Source organism: Balaenoptera acutorostrata, chromosome 1, assembly GCF_949987535.1.
Source record: "Balaenoptera acutorostrata chromosome 1, mBalAcu1.1, whole genome shotgun sequence".
NCBI classification, from domain to species: Eukaryota; Metazoa; Chordata; class Mammalia; order Artiodactyla; family Balaenopteridae; genus Balaenoptera; species Balaenoptera acutorostrata.
Window position 1 is genome coordinate 153881363 of NC_080064.1, and position 25302 is coordinate 153906664.

At 43.1% G+C, this 25302-nt stretch overlaps 1 protein-coding gene across 4 annotated transcripts in view; it reads right to left on the reverse strand.

Annotated features, from left to right (window-relative positions):
• The window catches only part of HHAT (hedgehog acyltransferase), a 364344-nt gene that overhangs the window by 277457 nt on the left and 61585 nt on the right, over positions 1 to 25302 (reverse strand). For all 4 annotated transcript variants that reach the window (XM_007163983.2, XM_007163984.2, XM_057526261.1 and 1 more), the window contains exons 4-6: positions 22669 to 22782; positions 7544 to 7738; positions 4866 to 5081 (exon numbers count right to left, since the gene is read on the reverse strand). In XM_007163983.2, the coding sequence (XP_007164045.2) occupies positions 4866 to 5081; positions 7544 to 7738; positions 22669 to 22782 (525 nt within the window). The remainder of the gene's footprint in view (positions 1 to 4865; positions 5082 to 7543; positions 7739 to 22668; positions 22783 to 25302) is intronic.

Below are 25302 nucleotides of genomic sequence, written 5' to 3' on the forward strand. Positions count from 1 at the left end.
CCAGCCCAGGGTCATAGACCGTACCCCTACTCCCAGGAAATCATTCCCTAATCAGGCCCTCACTGCCCCTCCCCAGCATCCAGACCAAGGCCAGTAGTACCGAGTGGTCTCTGGCAGAACAGCAAGTGGGGCCTGCAGTCGGTGTAGCTGCCACAGGACTGGGACCTGGTCTGGCCAGCTTGAGCCTCCAGACCCGCACGTCCACGAGGCCACACTGCTTCCTCCCTCCAACTCCTGTGAGGCTCACCGAGCTGGCGACAAGGCTCTGTCTGGTCTTTGTCCCTCCCACCCCAACGCGCATTGCGTTAGCCTGTCCTTGCCTCTGTGTTACCATCTGTGAAGTGGGAGTAACGACAGGGCCTCTCCCCTGGGGTTGTTGCCAGGATGAAAGGCATCAGAACATGGAAAGCCTGGTTAGGAGTAAGTGCTTGGTTAGGGTTACTTCTCACAGTTGGCATCGTTCCAGATGCGTCCTAGAACCAGAGCCCACCCCATACCCCTAGTGGTTTCTCTGGGACACTGACTGCCAGCCCTGGTCCGTCAGGGGCTGGGCCCACCCCTGCACCTGCAGCCACTGCCTGCATCTGTCTTCCGCTGGCCTCCTCTAAGATCAAGGATGGTCCCTGCCCAGAATCCGGCCCAGAATGGCCCCTGTTGCTGCCCTCACCTATCAGCCTGGACACCCAGGGCCTCGGTTCTGGCATAAACTTATGTTAGTTCTCACCCTCGGGAGCTTCCCTGCGTGAAATCTGAAACTGGCCCCTTGTACACAGGGGGCAAGGAGAGACCAAAGAAACAGCCAGACCATTCCGGATTGGCAGGTGGCAGGTTTAATAAGCAAGGGAGCTTACAGATGAGCCTTGTCTTGGGCGCTGAAAGGCAAGTAGATCTCTGCATCCAATGGCCAGAATTTTAAAGTTTAAATAGAGGCCTTACCTGGGTTTAGTCACATAGTCAGTCCAGACGGTCTCAACAACACCTTCCTCTTTCAAGGTCAAGGCTATGTCCCTGAAATGGCTCCCAGTGTGGGAATGGCAGGCAGAAGGTATATTCCAAGGGCAGGGGAGGGGTGAGGAGCCTCCACTGCCCAGGTCCAGACTGCGGGTCAACCAGTGGTCACATCCTTTCAATGCCCTCCTCCAACAGCTTACCCCAGAAATGCCCCCGCTTTTGGATAACAATAACAACAATAATAGTAATAGTTAACACCTCATAGTGTTAGATGTCAAGCCCCACTATCTATACAAAATAATTTAATCCTTATAACAACCCTATGAGGGAGGTATTATTACTTTTCCCATTTCATTGATAAGGAAACTGAGTCACAAGTAAGGTGAGTCACCAAAAGCTCTCACCAAAGCAGAGCAGCGATTCAAACCCTGTAACAACAGGATTGGGCGCCAGAGTCTTTGCTCTTAACCACCAACCTAGCTCCCTATTTGAGCGCTGGCTCTTCCCCTCGGGGCAGGAGCACAGCCCTCAGCCAGGAAAAGCCCCCTGGTCCTCCCACACCCAGGCTCACCGTCCTCCCCCATATCAGCTCCTCCCTCACTGCATGATTCAACCTGCTCAGAGTTAAGATGTGGTGGCCCCAGGCTCCAAGCTCAGCAAATAAACAGCATTTCCTGCCTTTCCCTAGACCTCCCCGACCCTGTCCCCCGACCTCACCCCCGGCTCCGTATCTGAGATCCATAGAACCCTGGGAGAAAAATAAACGGGGCCCATATTCCTGAAACTCCAAATGCCATCAGAGATGGCCTTCAAGTTAAGGCACTGAGGCCCGTTGACAGGCACATTTTCCCCTGTTCATGATTGATGTGTACAAATTTCACATGCCGTACGTTACAGAGGCACCTCTTCTATACTTGCCTCATCTTGGATATGCAAATTTACACACTGAAAAAAAAAAAAAACAAACTGGGTGAAAGAGAACATTCTCCCAGGGTGGACCTAGTACTGTAAATTTATGGACTGTGGTTTGCCCAGCTGGGTTCGTCTCCACGGTGGGGCTCTTCCGCCCCCTGGTGGCAAGTCTCTGCCTGCTCTTTAGAGTTTGTGAGCGTTGACCTGAGAAGCTAAGAGCCAAAATTTCAATACTACCATTTCCTATTACATTTATTCATTCACACAAGCACTCGTTCAGAGCAAACCTTACTTACAAGCTCTTGCAGTTGGCTTTGTTCTGCCCCCTCCCGGCTTCTCTGAAGGAGCCCTTTCACTACTAGATTAGTTCCCTAGTTTAACTGCTCTCCTTTTAGACCCATTTTTCTCATAGGAGGTTAAGTGCCCCATAGACACCCCCAGCAACTGCAGAAACCACCTGGCTTGTTTATATTGCCCTGTAGCTTATTAAACATTTTGCCTTTTCTAGACTGACTTTTCTATGAATCTTCTCAGACCACAGAGAAAGGTTTCAACTTGCCTATTTGAGTTCCCTGCTTTCGGCAATTGCTACCATTTTGAAAGGGGTAAAAGAAACAGAGAGAGGGGACATAGATGCTACCTGCGGTCTCCAGACCTGACTCCCTACAGGGAGAAACCCCTTCATTTCCCCAGGCTGAAACTCGAGAGCAAGAGCCTTTGGCTAAGGATTTAGGTGAGCGACAGTCTCAAAGCTCTCCTCTGTGTAACATATTCAGGACCCTGAGACACGCCTCTCATATTCCTTCAAGACCCTACAGGGTACAATCAGAAAGGAGACGACAGACGAGAACTAAGAAGAATGATGATTTGCCTAACAACAAAGTACAGATCCCATAGGGCTAAGCTCCTTAATGGATAAGAGGCAATTAGGAAAATAATTTGTTTCCTCTTTTTTTATATATACAAATTTATTTATTTAATTTTTGGCTGCATTGGGTCTTCATTGCTGCGCGCTGGCTTCCTCTAGTTGCAGCGAGCGGGGGCTACTCTTCGTTGCGGTGCGCAGGCTTCTCATTGCGGTGGCTTCTCTTGTTGCGGAGCACGGGCTCTAGGCACGCGGGCTCAGTAGTTGTGGCTCGCGGGCTCTAGAGCGCAGGCTCAGTAGTCGTGGCACACGGGCTTAGTTGCTCCATGGCATGTGGGATCTTCCCGGACCAGGGCTCGAACTCGTGTCCCTTGCACTGGCAGGCGGATTCTTAACCACTGCGCCACCAGGGAAGTCCCAATTTGTTTCCTCTTAATGGGTTTAGTCTATGTTTCTCTGAGAATTATCTGCCTTCAAGAGAGGGGTGGGGGTGTGCTTGTGGATGTTTAGTCCAAAAGTTATTGACTGCAATGTTAGAATTAAAAACTTACAGTGGCAAGGAGGTTGTAAAGGAGACAAAATTCGGAGGACCTGAACCCACCCTACCTTGGATCTACCCCACCCTCACCCCACCCCCTGCTCTTCTAAGAACTTCGGATAGTGGTTCTCTACCTCTAACAGCATCAGGACCACGCTGCTGGGCCCTGCCCCCCGGTTCCTGATTCATTAGGTCTGGGTTGGGGCCTGAGAATGTGCATTTCTGACAACTTCCCAGGTGATACTGTAGCTGCTGTTCCAGGGACCACACTTTGAGAATCTCTGAGTTAGAAGATCAGCTGTCATCACTAAACCACCTCTTTCTTTTACACAACAATTTTAACCATGATTTTCAAACACAGATTTTAAATTCCTTCATGGCAAAAGAACGATCTTAGGTAACCCAAACTGAGGTATGAGAAACCACATACTAAACATACATCTGCCCAGAATATCAATTTCACTTAAAGATTTGCAGAGGGGAAAACATTCAATGATTTAACTGGCAATTTTTAAACATTAAGTTATTGTTATAATGCAGAAATATACTTCTGAGTACAATGTGTAACTCAGTGAAATTTTTAAGACAAAATAAGGGATTTCTAAGAACCCTCCTATTTGTGCAGGGGGCACCTTTCGGGTTGCCCTCCGGAAATGTCAAACACTGCTGCTGGCCCTGCTCTTCAAACTACGTGTCCAGGCCCCAGTGTGTGTGCACATGTGTACATGTGTGTGCTTGCTCATGTGTGCACTGTGTGTGCATACGTGTTATTGTTCTCACCTCCATGGGAACTGTTTTGTTGGGGGGAGGGAGGCAGGAATGTCCTTTGAGAAACACTGTTTTTAGGGATCATCAATTGATTACTCACACTTTAGGTGAATTAACTTAGTACACGTGTTCCACGAGGCTAGCTGTGGAATGAGGAAAAAAATCCGAACTAGGAGGAAAAGTGAGGTTGCAATGACGAAGGTGGCTTCCCATGAGCTTCAGACAAGGCCGCTGTCCAGACAAGGCCGCTGTCCAGACAAGGCTGCTGTCCAGAAGTAGGCAGGCGAGATCCTGGGCAAAAACAGGCACCCAGACCCGAAAACACACCATTGTTTTCAAACCCTCTTCAACTCCACTCTGTTATCCTATCCAGATCACCCTGAACAATTCCCAGGCCATGGCAGAGCTATTTCAGAAGCAGTTTGTGAAAATAAAAGGGCACCTATTATTTGCCAACCAAGAGCTCAGCCAGTTTCTCCTTCCACTTTCCAAGTAATACCATGAGAAGCCAGTTTTCTTTCTCTGGGACTGCCCTGCAGGGCATGCCTACCCCCAAGTTCCTGGCTGTGCCCAGTTATTATTTCTGGCTGCCACAGTCCACAGAGAATCCGGGTGGGAGCTCCTACAACCAACACGCACAAGAGATATGCTGACCTTTATTTTGAAGGCTTATTTCCGCGAAGTATTTCATTTATGATCAGAAATCATGACAACAATGTGTGTTCTAAACTTGTGGGCGCCCCTGTATGAAAAGACTCACGGATGACCACAGCAGCAAAGACAGAAGCATCATCTGCAGAAACACCCATCCAATCCCCGAAAGGCTCTCACCTGTGCGATGAACTCCGGGAAGCTGAGGATGGGCCCGTTGTGGAAGACTGGGTAGTAGAAGACATAGGCCACCATCCAGGGCAAGGAGCAGAATGTGCGTGCAGCCGGCGGCTGCTGCCAGCAGAGCTCCAGGCTGAAGCTGGTGTAGTACAGGCAGCGAACGGTCAGCGTGAACTGCAGCAAGTAGTACTCATTTTCCGTCTGGTACCACCCTCTCTGCAAAGTCACAAGGAGACAACAACCTTGAGTGTCAAGGAGGGACATCATCCAGTCTCCCAGGAAGGAGATCTCTTCCACAGGCAGAGCAGCTGTCCCATCCAGGGAGTCGAGAAGCACTGAACAGCAGGTAAACATCATCGATCATCAAAACAAGCAATTAATGAGCAACGGGCAGGAGAGTGTCCCTAACATCAGCCAGAAGCTTCGCATTAAGCCTGATGCAACACAGAGTGAAGGTTTTCCCAGATATGCATCTGTCAGATACACCAGCGGACAGCATGGAGATCAGCTACATCCAATGGGTACTCTAACAGCTCCTTCAACAACTCTAAAGACAAAGAGAGACTTATACAGGCAGACCTCAGGGTACTGCAGGTTTGGTTCCAGACCACCGCATTAAAGCGAACACCACAATAAAATGAGTCACACAGTTTTTTGCTTTCCCAGTGCACATAAAAGTTATGTTTATGCTATACTGTAGTCTATTAAACTGTGCAACAGCATTATGTCTAAAAAGACAAAGAACATACCTTAATTTAAGAATACTTTATTGCTGAAAAAAAGAAAAAATGCTGTTGATCATCTGACAACGCAGGGTTGCCACAAACCTTCAATTTGTTAAAAAAAAATGTAATATCCGCAAAGTGCAATAAAATGGGGGTGTGTCTATAAATGTCACGTGGGATTTATGTGTTCAGCATATCTTTCCTTTGGCTCTTCTATCATTAATTTGGCTCCACATGTAGTTGAAGACTATTTTCCAAGTAAGCTTTACAGAAACATCGTCAAAAGAAATAGTCCCTGCCCTCAATGTACCTAAATTCTCATACCGGAGATAGGTATGTAAAAGTATAATTACAACACAGCATGAAATAATAACAAGCACATACAAAATTAGGTACGGAACAAAAGACTAAAAGCAAATGTGGTAAAATCTTAATATTGGGGGAATAAAATTATGGATCATTTTATAATCTTTATATTTTTCTATATTTTCCATATTTTCTATAATACATATGTATTGCTTTTTTAACGAGAAAACAGGTTATGGAAATAGATACAAGAAATAAAATTGGGACAAAGGAAAGGGTTATTCACTTGATCCATGAGGGTATTTTAAGGCTTTACACTGAAAAACTAAGTACCGAACAGAGTTTCTATTCCATGTCCAGGACTTCAGCAGCCACCAAGAAAAACCAAGAAAACTGCATGTGTGAAAGTATGGAAACCCAGGGCAACTAGTTTCTGGTCATTTGCTGTCTCCCCTTCAGCAATATTTTTCACACCACCAGCTTACATAACAAATGGAATACTTATTTACCACCAACACCCATAACTGATGCTAACAGTCACCAATTAAAGGATAATTACAACTGGAGACCGTCTTTGAACATTTGCCAGGTCCCCCAAAAGTTAGGTGTGAATTTGTTTTTATTTTTTTTCACAAATCTATTTTTAAGCACACTTATTTAAGTGATCACCTAGTTTAATCATTCTGGGAAGTTACGTATCTTTGTTAGGAGAGAGACGCTACGCTACCCTACTCTTTCTCTTAAGTCCACGTTTTGAGACAAGTGCTTGAAGTATTCGCTCCAGTCCATTGGTAAGAGTGAAGAAAAATTAAGGTAGCCTAACAACAGCAAGAATTCTTGAATTTTCAAAATGCTACCATTTTTACAAAATTGCTTAACACGTATTATCTTGTTGGATCCTTAGAACAACTCCATGAGGAAGGCAGAGCAGCTATTACCTCCATTTTCCAAATGACGAAATTAAGACTCAGAGGTTAAACACCGCCTCCAGTTTCAAGAGCAGGAGAGACAGTGAATAGAAGAGACTAGAAAACCACTGGCTCATCCTTCCCATTGCATTCTTTCCCATGACTGTGCGGATCCAGGGCTCACCAATTCTAAGTGCCATCACTTAAATCAATGAAAAGGTGAACGAATGAATGAACAAAAATAAAGACACCACGGGGAGCCCAGTTCCACATGACTAAAGAAAGAATATCAAAAGCTTCCCAAGATGTTCTGTGCACGGAAAATACCTGCCTTATCTGTTCAGGGACTATCGTGGGCTTCTGATGAGATAAGGAATGTGAGAGTTCCCTATAAACCGTGCAGCACTCTACAGATGACTGTTTTATTAAATGCATAGGGGATTATTGCTTTTTTTCCTCCTTTGTTCCTGTGACATCTGGCACCATCCATGCCTGCCCAAACTGGGAGAAAAGGTACAAGGTCAGCGCTGGGCAACCTCCAAGGACTAAGACGTAGTCAGATACAAAACACTGCAGAATGCAACACCAGGGTTCACATGCATCAACCCCCTGTGGCCACTAGAGGGAGCGCCACCACAGTTCTTCAATTGACTCTTGTCTGAAAACAAAGGCATCTACCTGGATAAAGGCATTGCCAAAGGGGCCTTCTCCTTCCCAATGGTAAAACGGAGACTCTTACCTTAACTTCCTCCACATCCTGAAGCCTCAGTGTAGAGAGCAGGAAGAGAGAACAGAGCCATGACAGGAACAGCGACCGGAACTGGGCAACACAGAAGGAGATGGTGGTGTGAATAAGAACCATGGCTGTGCCTTGGGTCCCCAGCACACACCAGCAGGCCCACATCCCATAGGCTGTGAGGATCCAGGGTTTGTGCTGCAGACAGGGAGGGACCCAGTGAGAAAGACATGGGGGGGGGGCGGGGGGAAGGAAGAAAAAAGAGAAGGGTAAGTTAACAGGCATTGCTATTGAAGGCTCTACATAAAAGAGGGTAATGTCTTGTGACCCGTTAACCAAACTGTTCTCACTGGCCTGGGGATTTAGTGTAACACAGACAAAGAGGATTCAGAGGGACTTTCCACATTAACCCCAGAGTGATGGCTGCCTACCTCCAGGTCCCCAGAACTCCACCAGATCCACCCAGAGAAAGGAGCCACTTTCCTGCCTTCAGCCAAAACCACCCAGACCACTGGATCCCACAACAATAAGATTTATGGCTGACTTTCAGCAGACTACGGGAGCCTGAAGACAGTTGGAAAAGCTGCCAACCCTGCGTACGTACACTATTCTGCCAAACGAAGGTAAGATAAAGATATTGGTGCACATTTCTCGGGAGTCTTACTGAGAAAACTGGACCATCCAAACCACAAAAGGCTTTCTAAAGTTTAAACCAGAGACTTACAAGTAAATCTCTAATTACATTTTTATTTCATTAGCATATTATTTACAGTCAAGTTTGTGTCACACAAAAAGTACAGCTTACCTGCTTTCAGTGATATTGAGGCCTTTGCATAATCAATCCGATTAATACACTTATTCCCAGTTTAGGAGAGAATTTTTCTATTTCATTATCAAGTTTCATAGTTATTGACACTGAATAACTAAACAGATAAATTAACATGTCTTTGCTTTTACAATATACTCTTGGTCATATCTGGCTGGTAAATCCTGACTTAAAAAACCACAATAATGTTTTAACATTGTTTGAGAGGCAACATATCTCAGTGGTGTAATTACTCAAGCTTTGAAGTCCAACTGCCTAGATAAATCCTGGTATCCCCATTAACTAGCTGTGTGACCCTCGGCAACTTACTTAATCTCTCTGTGCCTCGGTTTTCTCAGATATAAAATTAGGATAGTAACAGTATCTCCTTCACGAGGTTGTCGTGAGGAGTAAGTAAGTTAATGCATGTAAAATGCTTACAACGGTGTCTGCATACACAGGAAGGACAAGGCAAATACTAGTTATTATTCCTACAGGAAAATACGATGTGGCTTTTTGGTGAGCGTGCAGAACTAGGATTTCCAGGAATACACTGAGTTGAAAAGTAGGGGCTGCTTGAAATTAGGTCTTCCTGTGAAAGCAAGACTTCTTTAAGGGAAAGACAGATGTGGACTGCACACTGTAAATCCCATCCTTCAGTGCTAACTCTCCCAAAATACTGCCTTAGTACAACTCCTTACCAAACTTATACTCCAGCCTAAGAGAGAACATTTTAAATGAGGGACTAGGTCAGCCACTTTGAAGTTCCAAGAAAATCAGAGAAATCTGCAGTTCATTTCTACTATTTTTCCATCCTACTACCCACATTTAACAGCCACATAAATTTGCTTCAAACTTTCCCCCAAGCACTCACCTCTGGACAGAGTTCAATTATAAGGAACAAGGTCACCAGAGACTATTTTAAGAAGTAGTTCTAGTGAACGAAAAAAAGGGAAGGGGTGTCTTTTCCAACTTGATCTACAGCATTTACCACTTGGAGTCTTTTTCCATGTGTGGCATGGCTACACACATATACACATAACACAGCTACATTTTTATTGAGTGCTATTTGATCCACTTGGAAAAAGCCTGTTTGTTGGGATTCATTTGGGAACTTAACCACAGACGTAAGCTGCTTCAACTTGAAAAAGTTGGAGGAACCTTCAGGAACTACTTAATAGCGCTGTGCAAACCCCATCTGCTCCAGAGATTCTCTGATGAATTTACCTGTGCTCACAAATGATACCATGGGGGCACACAAGGTTGTCCTATACTCTCATCCCTCACCATCTTCCTCCTGCCGAAGAGTACAGGCAGACAACGTCTAATTTTCTCTAAGACATCATAGAAAATGCACCCACGTGAACCTCATATTCTCTGCTATCCCTTCTATTACCCACTAATCCTCCCCAATGGGCAAAGACAACTCCGCTATACACATTCACAGCGAGCAGGTGATAAAAAGGGAAAGATGTGAACAATGCAAAAAATAATCACCTATTTTAAAACATAAATTAGAACCCGACTAACATATTGATTTTTTTCATTCTATAAAGTGAATGCAGTTGGAATCCCATCCTTGAAAACACCACTAAGATGCTGATACAGCATGATTAGTCTTCCATGCCTTGTTCTCTGACTGGCATCAGAGGAACAGTCCCCCACTATCAATGCAGCCCTTAGGGCACACCTCCTCCAACCGCTATCCCCCCCACCACACACACACACACACACACACACACACACACACACGCGCGCGCGCCTAGACCAGCAAGAAGCAGGGCAGAGAGGGCGAGAAGTAGAAATGTGACACTGCCTAGCAGTGCAGGCAGCAGCATAGAAGGTCTGCTGCTCTGAGGAGGAGGAGGGCTTTGCCCAAGTGTTTCAAAGACCATTTTCATACGCAAAGGCCTAAAGACAGCCCTATTCCACCTATTGCTACTCCAAAAGTGCTTATGTATTTAATTTATCAAACTTGTGTCCACCTCTTTAGCAAAAATGCTTAAATATCAGATATTGAGCCTCTGACATCAAATATGCCAGGAATCTTTTAACTTTTCAAAACTAAAAAAGAAAGTGTGTTATGTTTTATTCCAAAACAATACTTCTGATTCATCACTAGAAGGGCTTTAAAAACTTTTTATGCAAGTTCTCAGGGCAATCTGGGCAGATACGCACAGTTTTGGTCACAGACATAATCTATGTCAAGTTCAAGATTTTAAAATCTGCCTAGGGAATTCCCTGGCAGTCCAGTGGTTAGGACTCCGTGCTTTCACTGCTGAGAGCCTGGGTTCAATCCCTGGTCGGGGAACTAAGATCCCACAAGCCGGGCAGCACAGCCAATATAATTAATTAGTTAAAACCAATTAGTTAATTTTAATTAATTAATTTTAATTAATTGATTAAAGATCTGCCTAAAAGTCAGAATAGCCCAATTCATTTAAGTTAAGAGGTTCAAATGACGATTATGATTGGAAACTGCTGTTCACTTGAAATGAGGCACAAAGAATCATGTTGATCAAGTAACATGTACAAATAAAACAATCTTAATTTAATGTTGGGCTGTGATGTTTCTAATTTAGAGATTCAAATTCTAATCAAGTATTACTTTTATATGATGCTTTTTTTTTAATTGAGATTTTTATTGAGACAGTTGTAGATTCACCTGCAGTTATAAGAAATAACACAGAGAGATCCCATGGACACTTTACCCAATTTCCCCCTATAGTAACATTTTGCAAAACCAGAATATATCACAACCAGGATGGTGACATTGCAACAATCCACAGACATTCAGGTTTCCCCAGTTTTACCTGTACTCGTGTGTGTGTGTGTGTGTGTGTGTTTTAGTTCTATACGGTTTTATCACATAAAAGGCTTTATCACATATAGGTTCAGTGTCCACCACAGTAAAGATACTGAACAGCTCCATCACCCCAAGCATCTCTTGCATTGTCCTTTTATAACCACACCCACCTTTTTCCTGCTTCCTTTACCCCACATCCTTAATCCCTGGAAACCACTAATATCCTCTCCGTTTCTAAAATTTTGTCATTTCAAAAGTCATACAGTATGCAACCTTTAGGACTGGCTTTTTTTTTTTTAATAAATTTCCTTGTTTTTTATTTTTTGGCTGTGTTGGGTTTTCGTTGCTGGGTGCAGGCTTTCTCTAGTTGTGGCGAGCGGGGGCTACTCTTCGTCGCAGTGCGGGGGCTTCTCATTGCGGTGGCTTCTTTTGTTGCGGAGCATGGGCTCTAGGCACACGGGCTCAGTAGTTGTGGCTCACGGGCTCTAGAGCTCAGGCTCAGTAGTTGTGGTGCACGGGCTTAGTTGCTCCGCGGCATGTGGGATCTTCCCGGACCAGGGCTCGAACCCGTGTCCCCTGCACTGGCAGGCGGATTCTTAACCACTGCGCCACCAGGGAAGTCCCAGGACTGGCTTTTTTTCACTCAGCATAATTCCCTGAAATCCACCCAAGTTGTGACAGGTATCAAAGGACTGCCCCCTTTTTATTGCTGTGTAGTTTCCATGGTGTGGATGGACCACAGTTTCTTTAACCATTCACCTGTTGAAGGACATCTGGGCTGTTTTCCAGCTTGGGGCTATTATGAATAAAACTGAAATGAACATACGTGTACAGGTTTTTATGTAAATATGTCTTCATTTCTCTAGGATAAATGCCCAAGAGTGAGCTTGCTGGGCTGCATGGTAGTTGCATGTTTAGAGCTCTATAAAAACTGCCCAACAGTTTCCCAGAGGGGCCATTTTACATTTCCACCAGCAACACACAAGGGATCCAAATGCTGCATCCTCATCAGCATTTGGTGTTGTTACTATTTTTTACCTGATCAACTCTGGTAGTTGGACAGGGGTATCCCACTGTGGCTTTAACTTGCATTTATCATGCTCTTTTAAAGGGTATCAAAGTGTGAGCAACCTGAACCTTGCATCAATAAGATGGACTGAGTGAACTTCGCTGGGGCACAAGATGCCAGCCCATCAGAACTATCCTGACCCCCTTAACTCTCTTTATTCCAGGTTCTTCAGTTCCTGATAGGAGATAAAAAGGAAGGCAGGGGAAGAGGAGAAACTTTTAAAAGTTTAACAAACAATAAGAAAGAAACTGTACTCTGTTTTCGTGGCAGTTGAGATAAAGCCAGACTAAATACTATGGCCTTTCTGATGGAATTAGGCCAGACTGAACTGGGTAGGCAAACTTGCCCTCTGCTTCCATTGTTCCTCGTGTTTATACTGAACCACTTCTCAAAACAGGGCATAACTGTCTCTCTTTCTGATAGGCTCCCTTAACAAATTAATATCCTGTCTTGTTCATGATATAATAATGTAAGTATCTTACATGGTACCTAGCATACAGCAAGTGTTTCATAAACACTGGATAAATGAATGGTTAGAATAGTTGGATGGATAGATGGGTGGATGGATGGGTGGATGGATAGATGGATATGCTTCCCCAGGTATTGGGATTTAACCTGGCCGTTATGACTAAGAACAAGAAATTAGCACCAAAATTTTGGGCTTTTTAGTCACTAATGTGAAAACCTGCTGATTTCCAAAGTCTCTGCTTGTACACCTAACCCCTTATGAACAGACTGCTTTGCCAATGCAGATAGGATAAAAAGGTGTTATTTCACATCTCACTGCCTACTGCCTGTTTCCACTCACAGGGACCTCTTACAATCTTGTGTTGGGGGAAGCCTCATATAATAGTGCACAACTGATAGGGTACAGGCACCAACCTTTGAAAGCAGACTCTCTGATAGAACCTGATTCCTGTCACCCCAGGGAAGGCTTCCGAGAGATCAACAAATTCAGCTGGCGTGTTTCAAAGGCTGAAATCAGCACCCCTGAGAAATGACCATGGACTTGTGGCGTTTTCTTTTGCAAATCTATATTCTTCAAATCTTCCTCATAGGGAGCCAGGACCCAGCCACAGGAAGAGCTGGCTGGCCATGCCCCCCTCACACCACCTCTTCTTCCCTTCTGCTTTAGCTTGTTCTGTGCTGTGGATGCTGAGTGATAACATGATGTGCCTGAGTGGTTCCCCTCATCAGCTCACCTCTGTAGGGAGGAACCACAGTGCAAAGGCTTGGTGAAGACTCCTGCTGGCAACTGGACCAGACTTTGCTGTGTATTAATTCTTCTTGTACATCTGCCCAGAAACCACTCAGTGGGGGGGCATAATTTATTACATACTACATAATCAACTGCAGCTGCTACTGAAAAACAAAATATGTGTGTGTGTGTGTGTGTGTGTGTGTGTGTGTGTGTGTATCGCCACACAAACAGAAAGGGAAAATAACCAAAACCATCCCAGAGTCCACACAACGGCATTCTAGCCTCCTTTTCCTGGGAGTAAAGGCCAGTGGGCCCAAATAAAGCCAATTTCATCCCTCCTTAGAGATGCAGTGATGGAGGTGGAAGAGTCTGATTCCAGGAAAACCATTAATGCATGAGATTCCTATCAGGTGTGTGGTTTCGATAATACGCTGGAAGGGAGCGCCTGTTCACCACGGCCTTCCAGAGGTTAGTTTACTTGTCTCAGCCAGCGCCATGGGACCACGCTTTTCAGCCTGCGGCCAATGAGCTCAGCCAGCCGGGGCCCAGCGCTAGTAACGCAGGTGCTGCCAGTCAGAGGTCAGGTGAGAACGCACCCTGCGGTCAGCAGCAGCACCCAGCCTCGGCCCCCCGCGCGGCTAGCCTTCTCAGAAAGTTTGCACAGGGGTATTTTTGGTTCTAAGGGCAGGGGACGCAACGTCTCAGGTGGTGACGGTGTTCAAGAAAGGAGGCCACTGTCTGACCCACCCCACATACGTTCCAATCGCAACAAACCCGGAGCCAAAGCTCAGAGCCGTTACGCAGCCTCCGCTCCCTCCCAGGGCACTGCCCGCGATGTAGTCTTGCCAAATCCCAGAGAGAGCCCTACCCAGAGAAAAGGTGTTTAACCTTGGCCGAGGAGCTCAGTGGAAAGTTTTATTACTTGTCATGGCAAAAAAAAAAAAAAAAAAAGGAAGAAAAAGAAAATCCCACTTTTGAAAATAAACTCTTCTTTGCCTCTCTCTGGGAGGAGGTAGGGCCACAAAGGCAGAGACGGGATCAGATAGTAGATGAAGGCGGGAAGCATCCTTCAGGGTCCAAGGGTTGTAACCGCAAGAAGTGATAACGCCTAACCCTCTGCACAGCATCGTCCACAGTTCATGATGCCCCCGAGGACGGGGAAACAACAGACAACTGCAACCCAAATCTTCCACCCTGAATAAGTATCAAAAACATCCACCCAAATTAAGGCCATCTGGAACACTCAGTCCAGGTGGTGAAAGCATGGAACTAACGGGGCCAAAGTTGTGGTTCATGCTTACATAAGGACCAAGCGGACTCAAAGAGCGCACTGTGCCCCAGCCCGACCAGAACCCTGCCCACCAGCTGTTGCACAAATCAAACCTGTGGTCACAAAGAGATGGGAGACCACACACACACACACACACACACACACACACACACACACACACATGGCTCAGTGCGAACTCTGCCACATTCCAAGAAAAATGCAAACAAAACCTCCTACTGAGTTTGGATAAGATGTGCTCTGCAGATAAAAAGACAAGTCCACCTATCCACCCATGCCTGGTAATGAGATGCAGGAAGCTGAAATAAGCAGATGACTCCACTCCCTTCAAGGCACAGCTCGCAAGCCACCTCCTCAGGGGTGTTCCCTGACACCCCCAGGCAGATGTGGCCCACTCCTCCCAGGATTTGGTTTCCTCTGTCACTTCTCACTCAGCTCCTGGGGGAGGGACTGTGTCTCCCCATCCTTTCTCCCACAGCCCAGCTCAAGCTTGAAACAGGGTCAGAGAAAGACATGCAGGAGAGGAAGGTAGGTATGGCTGGACAGACAGCCTCTGCCCTCTGGGGTTTCAGAATTTCTGACAGTCGCCTCCTTTTTGAACACCACAGGGGGAACTGCTCCCAGGAGCACACACAGACCGCAGTCACGGCGCTCAGCAAAGGCCAGCGGACCCCGGCAGCAGCCGCCTCTTACTTGGCTGTCATCGTATGCCAGCACAACCTTGAAAACCATCAGACTCTCACCACTACCCCAGGAAGAAAGCGGTACCGTCCCTGTTGTACAAATGAGGGGAAAGCCTTCAAGATATTAATTAACTGGCTTAAGACTGCATCACTAAAAAGCGACAAAGCCGGGTTTCAGCCAGGAGCTCTTAGCCACCCTGAATGTGGACTCCTAACAGGAAGAGACTTAACTCAAAGTTACAAGCAAATTAACCCGAGGAACATCTATATCCTAACCTAGGTAGATTTCTGATGGTGGTAGGTGCAAAATAGGAGCTGAAAACGGAGGAAATTTGGAAAGAGGGAGGAATATCCGTTCACGAGCAGAGGGTGAATCTACATCTTGCACTGTCTACTGGGGCTATATCTACTCCAAGGGAAGGGGGGAATTGGTTTTTGCAGACAAGAAAACCTTCCTCTATGCATAAAGCACAGGCAGGTACACAGTACATAAACAGACAGTACATCTGTGGTATTAAAATGTCATAAAGAGGAAGTGACAATTGGGGAAAAACAGCTAAAAATGCTCCTGGGGGAGAAATAATGAAAAAAAAAAAAAGAAAGCTAGAGAAACACTGATCTACAGGAAGCAAACAAGAGGTAGCAAGACAAAGAGTGGGAAGCAAAGGAGACCAGTCAGATGGGGCCATGTTGGGCCTGATGCACACGGCAGAACGGTGAGGAAGGCAGGGGACGAAAACTCAGTGTGCCCAGGGCAGCGTCATCTTTCCTTCTCCCTGTCACACCATTCTTCCACGTGTTCAGTTAAAAATACATCACATATCAAACACAGGGAAAGGAATATTTATAAAGTTTATAAGGTATAAAGAATAATGAAATAACACCTGCATACCCAGCACCAGCTTAAGAAAGATAAAGCTATTAGTGCTTTAAAGGGCCCCTGAGCATATGTCAAATGCATCTCAATTTTAAAAATGTCAATTATACCTCAATAAAAATAAATAAATACATAATCAAAGCAAAAACAAACAAACCAAAAAAGGGTCCTGGTTATCTCTCCTCTGATTCTTTTTTCAGCTTTTTTTTGGCTGCGTTGGGTCTTCGTTGTTGCACGTGGGCTTTCTCTAGTTGTGGCGAGTGGGGGCTACTCTTCGTTGTGGTGCGCGGGCTTCTCATTGCGGTGGCTTCTCTTACTGCGAAGCACGGGCTCTAGGTACACGGGCTTCAGTAGCTGCAGCACATGGGCTCAGTAGTTGTGGCACACAGGCCCTAGAGCGTGCGGGCTTCAGTAGTTGTGGTGCACAGGCTTAGTTGCTCCATGGCATGTGGGATCTTCCTGGACCAAGGATTGAACCCATGTCCCCTGCATTGGCAGGTGGATTCTTAACCTCTGTGCCACCAGGGGAGTCCCTCTCCCCTCTGATTCTATCTCCCCAACCAGATGTGACCACTATCCTGAATTTATTTTCATGGCTATCTCATCTTTGTGATCATACATGTGAATGTATCATTTAGTCTGTACAGCTCTATGTGCATAGGATCATATCTGATAGATTCCTCTGCAACTTGCCTTATTAGCTCAATGTCGTGATCCAGAAATTCAGCCACGTTGACAACTACAATTATAATTCATTCCTTTCCATGGAATAAATTCACTACAATTCATCCATTTCCCCATAATGAATATTTGGATTGCTTCTGGCTCTTTGTTACTACAATCCCATTGCTGCAATGAACGTCCTGGCTCATGTCCCCTGATTGGCAGAGAAGAGCTTCTGCAGGGACCATGTCCGAGTTAGCACTGGTAGCTGTGGAATGTGCACATCTTTGACTTCACTAGGTAATGTAATACAAAGAAGCCATACCAACATATACTCACAACCTCTCTGTATGAGTTCAGGTGGCCAGTACTTGATATCATCAGGGGATTTTTGTTTTGTTTATCTTTGCCAAACTGAAAGTATGAAATGGTATCTTGTAGTTTTAAGGTACATTTTCTTGACTACTAATGAAGTTGAACACATTTTCATAAGTTTATTGGTCATTTGTGTTTCCTCTTCTGTAAATTCCTTTTCCCATATTGAGCCCTTTTTCTATCGGGTGACTTGTTTTTTCCTTTTGAAATTCTTTATATATTCCAAATACCAAAACTCTGTCAGATTGCAAATAACTTCTCAATTAGTGACTTGCCTTTTCACTTTCTTCACTGTGTTTCTGGATACATACAAAGATGTACACTGATTATTATACATTGATAAGTTCTTGGTTTTAATGTGGTTAAACTTATCAATTTTTTCCTCTACAAGTTATACGTTTTGTGTCTTAATTAAGAAATCTTTCTCTACCCTACCGTCAAGAAGTATTCTCCTCCTACATCATGCTTTCGAAAAATTTCATACTCTTTTTTTTTTAAGTCCTTTTTTTTTTTTCTGGCTGTGTTGGGTCTTCGTTGCTGTGCACAGGCTTTCTCTAGTTGTGGCAAGTGGGGGCAACTCTTCGCTGCGTTGCGTGGGCTTCTCTTGTTATGAAGCGTGGGCTCTAGGCACACGGGCTTCAGTAGTTGTGGCACAAAAGCTCAGTAGTTGTGACTCTCGGGCTTCGCTGCTCTGCTTCATGTGGGATCTTCTGGGACCAGGGATCGAACCTGTGTCCCCTGCACTGGCAGGCGGATTCTTAACCACTGCGCCACCATGGAAGTCCTATTTTAAGGACTTAATTCGCCTTGAAAATGATTATGAATGGTATGAGGTAAGTATTCGTTTCTTTTTAATATGACTAAACAATTGTGTCAGCACTGTTTATTGAACAGTTTATCTTTTCCATGCAGATCTGAAATGCCACATCTGTCAAAATCAAGTTTCCATCTATGTACAAGTATTTTCTAAACTCTATTCTGTTACATTGGTCTATTTATCTATCCTGGTGCCAATACAATGTCCTAATTATTATATCTTTATTAAGTCATAGTATCTGGTAGGGCACATAGTCTGATTTTGGTATTAATTTTATGCTCTCTTCTTCATAAAATGAATGTTTCCTCTTTTTCTATTTTCTGAAAAAGCCTGGAAAAGATTTAAATAATTTGTGCTTTGAATGTTTGGAAGAAGTGGTGTGTTAGACTATTGTTTTCTTTACAAATAGATTTTTAACTACTTATTCAACTTCTTTTCATGGTTATAGTACTATTCAGTCTTTCTATTTCTTCATGAGTCAGTTTGGGTAAGTTATATTTTCTAGAAATGTGTCTGCTTTGCCAAAGTTTTCAAAATTATTGTCATAAAGTTGTGCAAAATATCTTCTTACTATATTTTTTCATCCTCTTGTCCACAGCTAATATTGGTTATTTGTGCAGTTTTTTCTTGACCAATCATGCCGCTGATTGTTTCATTAATGTCTACTCTTATTTTTGTTCTTTCCTTCCTTTTTCTTTTTTGTTACTATTTTCTGTTCTTTCCTAATTTCTTAAGTTGTATGCTTAGCTCATTAACTTTCAGCTTTTCTTTTGTTTTAATAGGAGCATGTAACGTTATGCACTTACATAAACTTAAAATTATCCAAGTAGCACCCTACAAGTATTTATATGTAATATATTTTTCATTCATTTCTAACTATTTTCTAATTTCCAGTATGATCTCTTTTTTTACCTATTGTTATTTTAAAGTTTGCTTTCTTTTTTAATTTCTAAATGAATTAGAGTTTTCAGGTCATTGTGTTACTGGTTTCCAACTTAATTACACTGGGATTAGAGAAGGTAACCTATTTAAAACACAGCCTTTGAAATTCATTGAAAATTACTTTATGGTTAAGATGTGGTCAGTTTTTATAAATATTCTATGTGTTCTTTAAGAGGATGTGAATTCTCCAGTTGTTAGATGTAATCATTTATGTTTCTTTTTTTTTTTTTTTAAACTTCAGTGGATTCCTGCTTCCCCGCTTATAAACTACCTTTTAATTAATTAATTAATTAATTTGGCTGTGCCAGGTCTTAGTTGCGGCATGTGGGATCTAGTTCCCCGACCAGGGATCGAACCCAGGCCCCCCACATTGGGAGCGCGGAGTCCCAGCCACTGGACCGCCAGGGAAGTCCCCATTTATGTTTCGTATATCAAGCTTATTAATTGTATTATTTGTTTTCTTCTATCTGATATACCAATTAGTGATAAAATTATGTTAAAATCTCTCCCTAAAAATCACAGATATATCTATTTATCTTTATGGTATTGATCAACTTTTGCTTTCTATATTTGGAAGCAAAATAAACAAACTTAGAATTATAATATCTTCCTAATGAAATGAACTTTTTATCATTAAACAAGAACCCTCTTTGTCACAAATAATGTTCTTTGCCAGCTGTTAATGAAACTGCACTAGTATCTAGGTGGACGGGACAAAGATGAGTCTTATATTAGCTGGAACACCTTTTTCCATCCTTTCGCTTTCAAACACTCTGTGTCCTTGCGTCCTTCCATTTTAAGTATATCTTGCTAGGAAGCACCCCTGTGGATGCTGTTTTACTTCTTTATTTTCCTTTTTTTCTGTTTTACTTTTATCCAGTCTGACAATCCTTTTCTGGGGTTGGGGGGTGGACTGGGTCCATTCACACTGATTGTGACTACTGATATATTTGCATTTATTTCTGCCCTTTCTTTGGTGCTTTCTCTTTGTCCTACCTTTTCCATGTTTCATCCTCACTTTTTAATGAAATTTCGAACAAATGAAACCCACCATTTTTTAAAAATTTATTTTACTGAAGTACAGTTGATTTATAATGTTGTGTTAATTCCTGCTGTACAGCAAATTGATTCAGTTATACATATATATACATTCTTTTTCATATTCTTTTCCATTATGGTTTATCACAGGATACTGAATATAGTTAGGACATTGTTGTTTATCCATTCTACATATAATAGTTTGCATCTGCTAATCCCAAACTCCCAATCCATCCCTCCCCCACCCCTCTCCCCTTTGGCAACCACAAGTCTGTTCTCTATGTCTGTGAGTCTGTTTCTGTTTCATAGATAAATTCATTTGGGTCATATTTTAGATTCCACATATAAGTGATAGCATATGGTATTTGTCTTTCTGACCTACTTCACTTAGTATGATAATCTCTAGGTCCACCCATGTTGCTGAAAATGACATTATTTCATTTTTTTTATGGCTGAGTAGTATTCCACAGTATATATGTCCCACATCTTCTTTATCCATTCATCTGTCGATGGACATTTAGGTTGCTTCCATGTTTTGGCTATTGTGAATAGTGACAAGCCCACCATGTTTTAAAAGGAGGAAAAGAAAAAGAATAATACTATCTCATCAACCCTACTTTACAGAAAATGATAAATTAAGATTCAGTGGTGAAAAGCCTTTCTAAGGTCAGAAAGCTAACAAGTGAGAAAGCCCAGGACCTAATCCATCACCCAGCACTCTTCCACTCCACGACAGCTGACCCTTTCCCACAGCAGCAGCAGTGAGACTGGCTGAATTTCACAGATACTCCTCAAAATAGTTCATCTTCCCCCCCCACAGAGATAGAAAACACAAGTATTAAGCTATTTATTTTACAGATGGGAAAACTAAGACCTAGGGGCAGTAAGTCATTTACCTAGGGGCAGAGAAGCTTTGTGTTAGAAACAAAAATGTTAAATTTCTAGAAAGACTGATGTCTTAGCACATACCAAACAAATTTGTGGAAGAAAAGAAACACATTAATGAAGGCTGAGGTGGATATATTCATAACTAGTTTAGGAATACAAAAAAAAAATGGATTACTTATTATTAGGTTTGCTCAGAAGGTTATATAAAATTGAATGAAGGTGATCAAAAGGTACAAACTTCCAGTTATAAGAAAAATAAGTACTAAGAATATAATGTACAACATGATGACTATGGTTAACACTGCTGTATGGTATATTTGAAAGCTGCTAAGAGAATAGAATAGATCCTAAAAGTTCTCATGACAAGGAAAACACACTCTTTTCTTTTTTCTCATTTTTTCTTTGTATCTATATTAGACAGTGGATATTAACTAAGCTTACTGTGGTAATCATTTCACAATATGTGTATGTTAAGTCATTATGCTGTATACCTTACTTATACAGTGCCATATGTCAATTACATCTCAATAAAACTGAAAAAAAGGAAGTTGTATGAAATTTTAAAATATATTCAGATCTGACATCATCTAAAATTTTTAATCTTTTGCTACTTTAGAAGATGGAAACCACTTGACTACAAAAAAGTAATCATTATCATATTTAAAACAAAGAAAGTTAGTGTGCTACTGGGATTTTCTGTATTCCAGGATGAGAAGCAGGCCCAGAAAGTACCGATTTTCAGGAAAGAGCTGAAAAGTAGCCCAAGTCCGGTGACATCTCTAAGCACATGGCACTGTTTTCTCAGTTCACGTCCGGGTCTCTCGAGCCCAGAGGCTCCTGCTTCTTCTGTCCCTTCAGTTTCTTCACCTCCGTGAACCTCTAAGAATCAAACATTTCTCCTGGGTTGACTTCCAAGTCCATTTTTGGCTGTGCTTTGTTTTTACTGGGTAGATTTCCAAGCACAGAGTCATTTTTTTTTCAGATTAGGAAACCACAGAGGCAAGATGCATATATGAGAGGATGCTGGACAAAGCCTGGCCCCTACACTAGAGAAAGATCCTCCTGGCACTATCTCAGGCCGCGTATTAGCTACAATATAAAGAGGTTCTCAATCCCACCTCTTGCAAAAGCACTTCTCAAACATCTGCTTGGAAGAATCTCTTGTTCTCGAAACCAGGCCAAGGAAAGAGCAAAATACTAGGATTCTGATCTACAACAGCTACTGTAGCATACGTTACTTGACGTGAAAATCATTCCCACTTCTTAATGAAATCATTCTCTTTCTTCTGAACTGAAATCACATAGATTCTCAGCAGGTGGTTTTTATAAGATCATTTGATTAAGAATGGTCTTAAAGAATACCATCTGAAGTTAGTTTTACTCTAAAACCTTCATATTCATTGGTTTGAAAAACGACTTGGAGGAATTAAGCACAGGATAAGCATGTATGAAATTTTTATCTTATCAACATCATTAACAATTTATCTTATCTTTATCTTTTATTTTTATCTTTTTATCTGATAATCTATCTTATTGACCAGTAACAATTCTTTCTCATCTTTTCCAGTCTTCCAAGGCTTAATATCCATGTCTCCTGATTTCCTAGCTCAGGTCTCTTTCTTCACAAAAAGCAAAGGAGAAAGAAGCTTAAACAGAAATGATGCACATAACCGTACCTTCCTTGCAAGCAGGTTGGCTACTTGAGACACACCCATGTGGCCAAGGAGAAGCCACACCAGCCGCTGCTGGCCCCACTCCATCCAGAAGCTCCACTCAAAGTCAGTTGGGTCCTAAATTGGCCAAAACAGCAGTTTATCAGAGGGATCTTGGTACGTGTTTGAGGCAGAACACAAACTCCAGTTAATAAAACAATTGCAAGAAGAAGGCCAATGTGAGTCCAAATGCTATAAAACGGCATTTACACAACATTTCCAGCATCTACCCCACCACACACCGCACCTACTTATACCCTCCCCTCCAGCTTAGCTGGTTTCATTGCCATTCCCCCATTGAGTGTCTTTGTTAAAGCTGATCCCCCAACCTCTGGACCCTCTATGGGATAGCAACTATTATTGACCCCACATTATAAAATATGAAACAGAGACTTAAAGAATTCAGTTCATTTACCCAGCATCACATAAATAGTACAAATAACAACTTAGCATATCTCAGTTTCATCACCTAGATGCTTTCACCAGCAAGAGAAATGTACACTGGACACTAATAAAATCGTGTAAGGTCAGTCATGTTAAATCTTGCTGTCACTTACAGGCAGGAGGATAATTTGATAGAGAAATTAACTGATTCCCTGTAAGATTACAAGGAAAGAATGAAAGATATACTTCCCTTCACCTTGGGAAGCTATGTCCATCAGTGCCCTTTGTCTGCATCTGTACCAGGCTCTGTGTCTGTATGGCTCCCTGACAAGGGCAGGTGATAACCTCTGGCAAGATTGGACCCGTGGACACCTGGGGGCTCACACCTAAAAGCCTCGGCCTCTGGAGCTCCGGGGAGGTCATGGCAGCCAAGCTGAGCATGGAGGGAATAAGCACAGTGATTGGCCACTCTCAAACGGATAATGCGGGCTTGGCCCATGAGCATCTCGGCACCACCAGGATGGAGTGCAGATGTGAGGCCCTCAGAATTTTCTAGCCAAATCGTGTGGGGGACAAAGGAATCCCCTGCTGACTATTGATCTATCGATACTGAACATCTCATCAGTCTCTACAAGTGAAACTTTGAGTCAAATTTTTAATTGGGTTTAAAGGAAAATAGGATTTTTTTCTATTTTTTTCTTTTTTCTTTTTTTGCACCTGAGGATTGAGGGGCAATTTCATACAAGTTACACATATTACAAAACTCTTTTTTCAGAAGGTAAAATATAGATTGAAGTGATCTTGATTCATATCAGACTATGGATGTAGAGGTAGCAAATGTAGCAGCTAAGGCTGCCAATTCATCTTGGGTTTGGATCCCAGATCTACCTACATACTGGCTGTGATGACCTTGAGTGAGACACTTCACCTTTCCGCTGTCTGCTCATATGATAACAGGACTGATTTTCTAGGAATTTGTGAAGTTTAACTGAAAATACACGCATATCAAAATTTTAAAACAGTACCCGGCACACAGTACTCACTAAAAATTGTTACTTGCCACTAACTGCTAGTCCCATGTGCTTTCCATCCTGTGTTAACCAGCTAAGATTGTATCATGCTTTACATGTTGCCTCTTGTTAAAAAAAAAAAAAAGTTTTTCTATTTTCCAAATGAAGAAAGACAGCAGTACTGTGCTTCTCAAACAACACGTTTTCCCCACAACCAAGATCCTGATACACACACAACCTGCTCATAGAGCCCCCATCCCATGAAAATCACAGATCTGTTCCAATTCCTTCCATTCAAAGACTGACTACATCAGAGCCCAGGATGTGCCCACGCTGCAAACCCAGGCAGCAGCAGAGCAGAGAACTCAAATCGTTAACCTGGCTTCATCCCTGTTCCAGAGCTCACTTCCCCATCTTAAAAATGTCAAATTAGTGGAGAGTCACTCAGCTGATTAAAGGCGCAAAGGTCACGTGATGAGGCCATGCTAGTAAAATGCCACTTTGTAACATGCATGCAGACACTAAAAACCAAGATTGAATTTTTTTACCCCCCTCAAAATAAAAATCCCAACATTTTAGCTTTTTAAATATAAATAATGTTTTTGAACATTCAGAATTACATTAGAATTCATCACCTCAGACTTATACCTATGTTTCAAAACTTTTCCAAGTTTAATTTCTAGAGGGCAAAAATGAAATAATATCTCATAACATTCAAGAAACCAAAAAAATCTTTATGCTTCATCCTAAGGCCCAGAACTACTGAAAACCCTGTGCTGGTAAAATCCCATCAACAGGGCTTCCCTCGTGGCGCAGTGGTTGAGAATCCGCCTGCCAATGCAGGGGACACAGGTTCTAGCCCTGGTCCAGGAAGATCCCACATGCCGCGGAGCAACTAAGCCCATGCACCACAACTACTGAGCCTGTGCTCTAGACCCCGTGAGCCACAACTACTGAGCCCCCGCTCCACAACTACTGAAGTCCATGCGCCTAGGGACTGTGCTCTGCAACAAGAGAAGCCACCGCGATGAGAAGCCCGAGCATCTCAATGAAGCGGAGTCCCCGCTTGCCACAACTAGAGAAAGCCCGCGCGCAGCAATGAAGACCCAACGCAGCCAGATATAAACAAATTAAATAAATTTTTTTTAAAAATCCCATCAACAAAACTACACAGTCTCTCATCACTAATTATTTCAGAAAAGAG